The 11378-nt window shown below is 49.1% G+C and overlaps 1 protein-coding gene across 12 annotated transcripts in view; it reads left to right on the top strand.

Annotated features, from left to right (window-relative positions):
- The first annotated feature begins 4349 nt into the window (after positions 1–4349).
- CACNA1B (calcium voltage-gated channel subunit alpha1 B) overlaps positions 4350–11378 on the top strand; it is a 296644-nt gene continuing 289615 nt past the window's right edge. For 6 of the 12 annotated variants that reach the window (XM_061352968.1, XM_061352966.1, XM_061352967.1 and 3 more), the window contains exons 1-2: positions 5053–5778; positions 7880–7985. In XM_061352968.1, the coding sequence (XP_061208952.1) occupies positions 5519–5778; positions 7880–7985 (366 nt within the window). In that variant the 5' untranslated portion in view covers positions 5053–5518. Of the gene's footprint in view, positions 4453–5051; positions 5779–7879; positions 7986–11378 lie in introns of those variants that run through there. The other 6 variants (XM_061352969.1, XM_061352963.1, XM_061352970.1 and 3 more) reach the window with 3 other exon arrangements.

Genomic DNA, 11378 nt, shown 5'->3' with positions numbered 1-11378 from the left:
AAGTGTAATTCTTTTAGCAGAGTGATTTGACATGCACCTGATGCGCTGGCAGCTTTGCATAATACACAGCAGATGTCTGCGGGGGCCAAGTACAGACACTGCTGGGTCTATGTGGAGAAGAACCTGGGAGCAGCCTGTCTTCAGCTTGCATTAACCTGTGGGCAAGTGACTGGTGGAATTCCCAAACTTCTCTGACTTTCCTTTGCCAACCCATCCAGCTCCTCATCTGGACTGATAAAGTCTTGGTGCTCTATCAGTTCATATGATGCTTCTCACTCTTGGGTGTCAAGAGTGATGCTCACGTAGAGCTGATCCTGTGCATTACTCCAGTGTGTCTGATGTCAGCTTTGAAGGGGTGTTTTGACACCTGGGTGTTGAGAAGCATCCAAGCAGATTTTCAGAAGAGCCCAAGCAGAGAACAGGCCTGAATCTTAAGGAGGATTAACTGTCTGATCCTTGTGGTACCACAAACAGATCTGCAGTGACAGGCAGGCTAAAGCTCACCAATCCCCCTCTCTGGTGAGCAAGTTCTCAGTTGAATTGAGGTCCAAAGCAATGGAAGAGAAGGTGTGAACCTGTTGCCTTTCCCTGCTGGCTGGTCAGTCTTGGAGACTGGTGGTGTAGAAATGGCAAAGAGAATAAAGATACGATGCCTGATTTGAAACTAACAGTACTTTTTGTCCATCATCACGGGGTTGCTTTTCTACAGAGCAAACACTGTTGTGGTATTGCTGGGGCTCAGATGCGGGGCAGTAACACTGTGAGGGGGACACTGGGCACCAAGCAGAAGGTTTCTTGTATGTCTTCAACCCGTGGACAGCCTTTCTTCACTGTGTCTTGTGATTCCATAGTTGTTCATTGCTGTGAATTTTCTAGTGTGGTGTTATTCAGACATTGGTCCTGTTTGTTGAAGTACTCCCTGAGCTGACTGCCTGGTTATTTGGCTACCTGGGATGTGAAGCACAGACACCATCAAATTTCAACTACCTTCCTCCACAGCCAAAGAATGGCTGCGGGGTTTCATGTCATGGTCCATCTACAAAGGACTTAAGTTCAAGGGAAACAAAATAAGTGCAACCACTCTTGGTTTCCTGGTGTTCACTCAAGGGGGAGAGGTGATGTGGAAAAGGTGCTGAGCTGGGACACACGGTACCTGACTTCCCTCCATGACCTGCTCTGTAATCACTGTGCCTCAGTTCCCCTTCCCTCCATTTTGAGTGTTTAAGCTCTTGTAAATACCAAGCTTGATGTGATCTCCTGGGCTGGAAGAGCTGGGTGGTGCTGTGGGCTTGGGGTGGTGCTCACTTGTGCATCCCTTTGTGCAGAGATGAAATCCTGTGCCAGGCTGGTACAGCCCAGGGGCTTTGCCATTGATACTGATGGGCTCTGAAGGCAGGGTCTCTTTCACTCTGTATTTGCACAGAGCTGAGGGCAATTGGGCAGTGGTTACAGAACGTACACATGCCTAAGAGGAGCTGTACCTTCATGTGGCCTCTCTTTCCCTTTGTTCACTCTCGTATCCTTCAATTCCTGATGAAAAGCACCAGAGCACTTCCTTGCTGCCCTCCCCTCGTTGCCTTTGACACGATGCGTTCTGCATTGTCTGGCAGGCTCCAACACAGTCTTTAACAATTTTCTCTCCCTGCATCACAGCAGGCTGTTCCTCTAGCACAGCTGGTCCAGAATGTGTGTTTGGGAGTGAGGAGAGCGGACATGGCTGGCTGGGAATGTTTTGGGAAGCTGCTTTTCTTGGCCTGGAGCTGTGGACCTTCCCTGGGCTGGAAGGTGAGGTGCAGCCTGCGGGGTTTGTTGAGTTTTTTGAAGGAAATATGCTCCTGGGAGCTGCTTGCTTTGGCAATAACCTGGATCCAGAGCTTCAAGTTGCATGGGCTTGAAGTGGTGGCTTCTGCAAGTGTCCCCCCCAAGCTGTTCAGTGAGGGATGTTGGGATTGCATCCCCCAGTTTTAGCCTCTGTCCCTCATAGAGGATGCTGCGCTCATGCCTCTGGAGCACAGCAAGCTGAAAGCCCACTTCTTCTGTGGTTCAATCAGAACCCTCGCCCCCTGAGGCAGAGCCAGACTGCCCTGGGCATGCCTGTGAGCTGTGTTGCCAGGGCAGATAAACAGTGCCACTGGTGCTTGCAGCCATCCAAGTGTCCCAGTCATGGGACAGGCAAAGACCTGCAGTATTTTCTCTACCCTGTCACCTTGCTGGGGGGCTTCACCTTTCCAGATGGAGGTGCTGCTCCATTAAACCCAGCCACCTGCCTCTGGCTTGGAGCTTGGGATGGAGGTGAAAGTCCAGGGCAATGCCTGGTTGCCTGGCAAAGCTGCTGGGGGAGGACAAAGGCTTCTTCTTGAAGCCAAAGCAGGCAGTGCTGGAGAGCGGTGTGGTTTGTTCACCTCTGTCTTTGGAGCTGATGAGGAGGAGTTGCTCATGACTGAATCCGTATTTAGAATCCGCCATGACATGCTCTTTGTCCTCCTGTCGTGGTGGATTAGAGATGTTTGCCCTTTGCAGCCCTCTAAACTTTTTGTTTTCTCTTAACTCCCCTGCTCTTTTCCTAATCTCAAACAGCCCAACTAAATCCTGATGCTTCCCTTCTCAGAGCTAAATAATCCTTGCAATTGCGATCGCTTTCTTGTCTTTAAGGCTTTCAGTGCTTAAGATGTATGTGATCTTCCCTATGGTGTGGAGGCAAAAAAAGCAAAGCCCTGAGCATACAGATGGAGAAAAGGGCAAACTGGGGGTTAATAGAACATCCCATGACATGCTCACATCGGTTTCTCGCTGTCACCACCCTGTCTGCTGTCTTCACTGCAGTGCCGTGGTGGGGAGCTTGCTCCTGGCAGAGGATGGATGGTTTGATGGCTCTGGGATAAGGGAAGGGGATATGGGGCTCAGAGTTTTACCTGACTCCCAATGCCACCTGATGTCAAAGACAGCGCTGCTTTGGTTTCGACTTTTCAGAGCTGTTTTGTTGTTCATCCACCCTCTGCCTTGTAAGCACAGGAGGATGCAGACAGAAAGGTTTGTGGAAACCAAGGCATTCCTTGTTTTCAGGTGCTGATTTCTGTCAGAAGAGGTGGGGGATTACTGAAAATGGCATTTTCCCTTCTAGTGGCTGCAGATTAAAGAACCAGATTTTCCCACTGAAGAAACACAAGACCACAAAATGCATCAGATTCGGTGACCAGAAGCAGAGAAGTGAAAATATTCGACAACTGAATAAATCAGGTGGGGGAAAGTTGAGTTTCAGATGAGAAGAGAAATTCATTATAGGAAAAAAACACAGTGAGGATGGAAATGAAAACAGGTTCAGGGACACTTTAGAGAGGAGCATTCCCCTGCCCTGTTCAGCTGTGAGCTCCCTGTTCCCTCCTCCTCTCCCCATGAAGTAAAGACTCTCTCTGCTGCCCCAGTTGCTTGGATCAGCTTGGCAGTGCTTGGGGGTGAAAGGCTCCCAGGAGGAAACACTCTCAGTTTAATCTCTGCCCAGGGTCTGGTTGAGTGTGTGAGGGACACTCAGCCAGTGGGAGCTGGAGCATCCTGGCATGAGGCTTTATTTCCCAAAGACTTCAGCTTCCTTCTGTGGACAAAGTTTTTCCTAAGGACTTCAGCACTCAGTTTAATCTGCAAATTATGCAGTACTGGGGTTGGGGAGAAAGTCTTCATTTATTGCATTGCCATGGGAAGGCAACCTACAGACTGGAGCAGCTTCTTGCTGCCCTGGTCCCCTGGGTTTACAGAAGTTGGGTGGTTGTGGCTGTGTCAGGGTGGTTGGTGGCTGTTGCTGTCTCTGACCCTCAAGGAAGCAGGATGTGATGAACCTTTCTCCTCCTTTATGGCTGCTCCTGGCTCAACTCAGCAGCCACTGCTGCTTCTGAGGGTATCTTTGGGCTGTGCTGCAGTGTGAGAAAGTCCTTCAGAGATACCAAACCCCTGAGTAAGGAGCCAGTTTCTCCGGGAGAATCACCCTTTGGTTATTGCTAGCCCTCATTTGTGGATAGTGCCAGCCCTCTCACTGTCTCTTGAATTCAGCAGATGTTATTGCTACAGACTTCCCTAGTTGGTGGGTTGGTTTTGAACTGAGACAGCTTGGATGACTAAGGCAAAAAACACATTAGCAGCAGAGTCCAGGGTTTCCTTACTGTGGGGGAGTGAAAATGTCCCCCTGTTGGCAGCCCTGACTCCTCTGGAGGGTCCTTTCTAGAAGTTTATAGTTTGTATCCCAGATTTAGCCTACATGCAAAAGCGGATCCTCACCAGCTACTGCAGTGCCGGTTGACGTGAAGCGCTCCGCGAACAAGGAGGAGTTAGCTTTCTGACTCGTGGTGGATGGATGCAACAGAGGGTGCTGGAATAAACAGGATTAAAGGATTTCGTCCATAAATACAGGATTAAAGGTATCCAAGTGCTCTGCAGGAGTCATTCAAACCAAGGAGAAACAAAGTAAGTTGTCTGAGGAAAGGGCACAGCTCCGGTCTGAACCTGGCTGACCGCACACAGCCCTGCAGCGCCCCATCCCCGGGTGCTGGTGCAGGGGGTGCACCCACACCCCATCCCTGCCGCGGCCCCGGGGACTGGATCTGAGCTGAGCACCCCCATTACCCCGCACCCCCATTACACAGCACCCCCCAGCCCATAGCCCCCGGCGTTCTCCAGGACTTCTTATGGGGGGGGGAACTCGATGCCCAGTGCCGAGGGGACACCCATGGGTGCAGCAGCTGGGCAATGCACATCTGGGCAGCGGCGCGCAGGCGCGGGGGCCGCCTCGCCTGGTCCCCCCAAGGCGGAGCCCTCCCCCGGGGTCTTTGCGCTCCCGCGGAGAGCTGCGCAGAGGCGGGGGGGGATCCATCCCTCCTTCCCCGCGGCCCTGGGGAGTGGCCGCGTCTTGGTCGTATTTATCGGGGTGGGCGGCGGCGGCCGGGCAGGCTCCATCCTTCCCTCCTTGCATCCCTCCCTCCTGCCTCCCTTCTTCCCTCCCCGCCCGCCTCCCGGTGCCGGTGCTTGGGCGGGCGGAGCCGCGGCGGCCGATTGGCTCCGGGCATCACATGCGGCGGGGCCGGGCCGGGCCGGGCCGTGCCGGGCCGGGCTGGGCTGGGCTGGGCACGGCGGAGCGCTCCCGCGGCCGGCACGGCAGCAGCGCGGCCCCTTCCAGCCCCACCGGCCTCCCCCCGCAGAAGGGACCCTGCCGGAGCCGCTGCCGCCCCGGGATGGGGTCGGGCAGGAGAGACGGTACCTGTGCGGGGAGGTGAGCGGAGCCCCGGCGCCTTCCGCCCGGCCCCGGGCAGCCACAGCGGCGGGGAAGAGGAAGGGCTGGAGGAAGGTAAAGGGAGATATCTATACATATATATATATATATATATATTTAACTCTATCTGTATATTTCGCTGCGATCAACCCCGATCCTGCAATCGAAGCCCCCGGAGGGAGAAGTGCTGCGCGCTGTGATGCGTCTTCCTCTCGCCTCGGCTTCCAGTTTGGATTGTAGCGCCCGGCTCCGTGCACTGAGAGAATGGCTCGGTTCGGGGATGATCTGCCAACCCGCTATGGAGGCGGAGGGCCGGCCGGGGCTGGAAGAGGGAGCAGCCGGCAAGGTGGCCCCCAAGCCGGCCAAAGGATGTATAAGCAGTCGATGGCTCAGAGGGCCAGGACTATGGCTCTCTACAACCCCATCCCTGTCAAACAGAACTGCTTCACAGTCAACAGATCCCTCTTCATCTTCAGTGAAGATAATGTTATACGGAAATATGCCAAGAGAATAACAGAATGGCCATATCCTTTCAGGGAGGGGATGTGGGCAAGGTGGGGAGGGGGAGAAGAGGACAGGGGGGAAGAGACCCCCCCTGGCAGCTAAGGCTGAGTGTCTGGTGCTAATGTAGACGCGCGTGTGTGATCTGGTGTGTGATGGGTGTGTGTGACATGGAGCCGTGTGTCCGACATCATGTACAGCTGTGTAACTGGGGATCGTAGGAAATAGCTTCAGTAGGAATGGCCGAGTGTGTTTTTGGCTCTGCCAGGGGTGTGTGGGAGATGTAAGTGCATTTCCCTGTGCCTTTAGGTGTGAGATGTACAGTTGCAAAGATCTACATTACCTACAATTTAAGCCAAATGCAAAGGGTTCTGTGAGATTCATGCTACTGAACCCTCATTTCTATTTCCATCTTAGAGCCTTTCAACCCTTCTTTCTCACTCTGAATAGATGAAGGAACGTGGGATTAAGATGGTGACACCTTAGCATTAAAGCTGCATTGGTAGTAGGGATGTTGAGAGCTGAGATACCTTGTGAATCCCATTAATACAATCATTGCAGTGAGTCTTTTAGTACATCACCTCCTGAATCTGTTAGAATCAACATGAATCTTGTCACTCTCACTAGGTGCGTAGCCTAAGCTCAGGCTGTACTAAAAAAATTAAACCCAAAGGGTTGTGTTGGGGGGAAGCAGTAAGTGAGGAGAAGGATCATCTGCTGGGCTGTGAAAGGCACAGATGCTTTCTGTCTCAGACCCAGATCCCAGGCCAAGTGAGCTGCAGAGATTGTCCTCGGAAGGGGGCTTTGCTTGTAATGATGCACACAGTGGGGTTGTAAGCCCTGAGAAAAGAGAAGCAGACTATTTGAGGTTACCTGCAGGTAGATCTGGTGTGTGTGTGTGTGTGTGTGTGTATGGGACTGCATTACACTGGTATCTCAAGGGAGCTGGTTGTTTTCTTTACATTTGATATCACACACCTATTAATCCTCAGCTAACAGCAGCAGGGCCTCCTCCCAGCCTCCTAGCAACACTTCCCATTGCCACAGAGGCCATCTCCCATTCAGGCTCCCCCAGTGTTCACTTCTTGAGGGGCTAAGAGGGAAAAAATATACACCAGTGGAGTGAGTGCTCTTATCTTACCCCTGAGTACACACACACGCAGCGATTTTTCTGTCCATATTACAGAGTCACAGGGATTGCTGCACTTCCTCACCCGTTTCTCCTTCCCTGCATTCAAGTCGGAATAAACCAGCTCCAAAGCTCCGGTGGCAGCCACAGCGTCACCTTCCCGCAAGGCCAGGCGCAGTCTCGCCCTCTCCTGCCTCTTGTGCCACTCGGCTGCTTCCTCCTAGCGGGGTGTGGGGCGGGCACCCGTAGCGCTGGGGCTCGGGGAGGGGGGTAGCGGAGCCGCCAGTCGCTCCCCACGCCGGAGCTGCGGGCGAGGTGCGGCAGGGTCCGGGCGCTGTCCGCGGTGCTGAGCGGAGCTGTCCGCGGTGCCAGCGGACCTGGGGCCCCGCCCTGGGACAGCGAGGGCTCAGCACAGCCTAGGGCTAGAGACGATGGGCACCCGGTGTCGTGTTTGCCTTCTTCCCCATGAGATTGTTTCCCTTATACATCCCAACAGGGCACTGGTGATTTGATTCTCCCCAGGAGTGGGCATTGCAATCTAGCAGGAATTCATGTTTTGGACCTGCGTAGATGCTTTAAAGCAAACTTTTTTTAACCCATCGCTTATTTACACTATCTGCTCCAGTTAAATGACAGGGAATTTCTGAAGAACAACTCAGCAGATGGCATTCAGCTGTAGACTCTATTTCGGGGTAGTTTAGCCTATCAATATCATGCAAACCCAACAGTTACTAATAACTTTCTGTTCCCTTTGGACCTTCCACTTTCTTGCTCCCAAAATCCTTGAGCACACTGGGTTCTGTATAAGTCACCAACTCCCTCAAAGAAAAGAGGCAATTTCCTACTTTCCTTCCAGAGACACCCCAGAAAGAGCCGAGGAAGTCAAGGAGACTAAGTATCTTCAAAAAAGATAAGAAATCTCAGAATGCTCAACTAATGTAACTGTTTAGGTAGAAATGCATTGTCTAGTGTCTTCTTTAACTTCTGGTCCCTACTCCATTTGAATACATGATTTTAGCTACAATCATAGCCAACTGTATTGTGCTGGCTCTGGAACAACATTTGCCGGATGGAGACAAGACACCTATGTCAGAGAGATTGGTGAGTTGTATTATTTATTTCAATTTCTTGTTTCTGTACAAAAAGCAGTCAGCCCCCTGGTGTTGTGAGTGCTTGTACCTACTGTAAAGATCCGTGTATAAACAAATGGGCATTAACCTGATAATCAGACAAAATAAGACAGTGACAACCAGTATAATTTTAACCTGCATGTCTCATCTCCACAAGAATGCTTCATCACTCTAGCCCTGCCCAATTGCAGGAGCAGAATTATGATCATAAGAGCAGCAAACTTAGGTTGTTTATAAACCAGGACAAGAAGGAGCTGCCAAATGCTCAGAATCATCTGTAGAATCAAATGAACTTGTGTGATATTTTCCCAGGAAATGCTAGAACAGAGTAACCTTTTAGGTTCCCATGTCTTTAAGCTAGCTTCCTGTTACAGCACATACCAAGGATCCTACAAAAGCAAACTTTGGCTTTAGATGATTACACTTCCCTTCCAAAAAAAGAAACCAACTTAGAGAAGAAAATAATTTACCCACAGGCTTTATGGTAATGAGCCCAATTACCTTATTTCAAAAGAAAATATGAGAATAGCTTCAAAACCATTCTTCCATTTATCATCGCTGTAGGAAAAATGGGTAATATTTGGTTTGATTTTTCTCCTGCTGTTAATGGTCTGGAACATCTTTCATGCCTAAATGCATTAATCATGGCGCATGTTCAAAGGATGAATAAATACAAACCCACATGCCTTTTGCATGTAGATATTAAATTATGTAAACCAAAGTAATATTAAGCTTGTTGCCAAAAGCCAGAGCCCCTGAATACTGGTTGCTACAGTTTCTATGTTTGGTCCACACCACTGGGCAACTCTCACAATCTCACTGTGCAGAAACAGGAAAGAACGTGTAACTGATAGATCTAGAAAGAGCTTCAGGGTCAGCGAGTTGATGCTGCCTGTTTGGAAATGTATCTGCTCATGCTGGCTGCCCACCTGCATTGTGTTTGCTTAGTCTCTTTCTGTTTGAATTCTTTGTACTTGGGAAGAGATGAAGAAAAACTGTAGAACACGGACGTGTGTTGATCTTGCTGCCGTTAAGCATGTCTTTGTGTGCTTTGGGATTGACTAGCCAGGCAGAAGTTTAGACTCAGGGTGATGACAGAGCTGGGGAAATGTCTTCCATAGCTCTGAAAACAGGAACCAGTGAAGGGGAAAAGTAGTTTTGTGGATGTTGTGGTTGGTAACCCTTTGGTGAACTGTTATTTTGAAGGAGTGGTAGGTATAGTTAGCGCATTGTTCCAATGTTCCTCTCTAACTCTAGAATTGTAAGTGGATCCTAGAGGTTCTTTGTTGTTTTTTTTCCCCACTCTACTAATTGCATTCTACAGTACCCAGTACTGCACACACCCCTCCAGTTCCTGCCCAAATCATTCCAAAGGGGGCACTGGCATTACCACCAAATTGTGCAAGGTAACTGTATGAGTTGAATGCACAGTGTCCACCTTGTTGGCTCTGCCTTGGTGAAGAAGGACGAATTAACCCCTGTTTTTTGTCCCAAACACCGTTGTGCAATATTGCCTTCGATCCAGATATTCTGAAGCTATTTTAGCTACAGTACATTTGTAACTCTAAAGGGGTTTAGCATAGAATAACACTGAGAATCTTTACAAGTAATGTAATATTTTTTATTTTCAACATATGCTGGAAAGATTAAGCATTGTGAATATGAGAAACTGTCTCCTGGTTTTCAAAGTGAAACCTCCTTAGAATCCTCCTGCCACTTCCACAAACTGTAAGTTATTTCACTGAAAATGTTACAAATCCATGCTAAATCACAGTTGACCAACATTCCCATACATTTACAGGTTTTGAGCCAAATTATAAGTCCATAAAGAAGAGCAGGGGCTCTATTGCTGTCTTTGCCAGAAATGGAATTGGCTTTTGGCTTAATGATTGATGGATGTACCTTTCCTTCTCCTGGGTTCATTAAAATCTCCAAATTGGAGTGAGGGCTCATCACTGAAGAGTTAGTCACGTCTTAAGGATATGAGATGCACATCACAAGCCTTTTATGACTGGGAGATGTAGGCAGAGGTGTTAAAGGGAAACCAAAGCTGCCCAGATACTTTGTGGCACAGATACAAGGACAAAAACCTCAAGATTGTCTATTGGTTAAAGCTGAGAGAAAGAGGGAGGAGTCCATGCAAACACTGCATGATTTTTCTCTTCTATTCAAAATATTCTTCTACGTAGCTCCCCAGAGACCTAAGATATGAACCTGCACTGCAGTCTCTCTTGTCTGTTTCCTGTGCTCGTGTTACTTGTTAAGCAGGGTTAATTAAGCACATGGGAAGAGCAAGTGATGTCTCAGTAGATGCAGTATTTCAAGAGTTGGAGTGGCTGAATTGCGAGTAATCTTTCTCTGTCCATTTTCTGTATGTAACTGCAGCACAGAAAAACATTGAGTTAATGCTGGTTAAAACTAGGGCTCTGATAAAAACACCATATTGGTGGTCAAAGCATTTAGTGGTGATCTGGAGCACTGGCTTCGAGGACTTACTCTTCAGACAAGAGAAATAAGGTAATTCTTCTGCTAGCTGTAGAATGACCTACCCTCTAGTTTCTCACCTGCTCTGAGCTGGGACTTTCACATGCTTTGGCTGCTGGAAGAGTTTACTTCACATCAGTAATTATCTGCTGGAACAGATACTACAAACTTGCTATTGTCCATCTCAGCTGAGTGCCTTAGCCAATAGGTTACAAAGTCAGCCTCCTTCTGTCCTAAGAAATAATGCATTGTTTATACACAGTGGAGTGATGCCAACTGAAAAGTTGCTGAGGGAGTTGTACTGAGTGGCCTAGTGCCTGCTAGTGAGAGCTCCAAATGTAGGGAGTTTCACACATAAGCCCTGAATGGCCCTGCTCTTGGATGCTTCATTCTCATGATGCTCTTGGCTCTTTAGGCTGAGACATGGTCATTTTCTCCATGTCTCTTTCCTAATGTCTCACTTTTTCTTGAGAAGCTTCAGTAGACCATAGACTTGCCCCAGCCTGACAGAGACATCTATAGGATGTTCCTCTGCACCCCACTGCAGGGCTCTAAGTGTTTGGCTCCCCTGGGTGTTTTTAAGGTGAGGACAAAATATAATTTTTCTCAGATATTCAGAATGGCAGCTTTTGCACTTAATAATAAAATGGATTTATTTCTTTATCCTATCCACAGACACTTTGTGCAGTTGGATGTGAGCTGTTCATATTAACTTTTGCATGAACAATGCCTTACACACTCAAACCTATCAAGGCTATCACATCAAAGGCCAAGGAAAGACACGAGGACATGGACTACGAATAGTAATGACTTTCCAGACTCAGAAGTTGTTTCTGATCTGAAACATATTGATTAAATGTGTGTTTGGCCCAGCCTCAAG

Source organism: Neopsephotus bourkii, unplaced genomic scaffold (assembly GCF_033783945.1).
Source record: "Neopsephotus bourkii isolate Nb327-2 ecotype Australia unplaced genomic scaffold, CSIRO-AGI_Nbou_v1 NB_659, whole genome shotgun sequence".
Lineage (NCBI taxonomy): Eukaryota > Metazoa > Chordata > Aves > Psittaciformes > Psittacidae > Neopsephotus > Neopsephotus bourkii.
The sequence above is the reverse complement of the archived record's forward strand: the minus strand, read 5'-3'. Positions and strand labels throughout refer to the sequence as shown.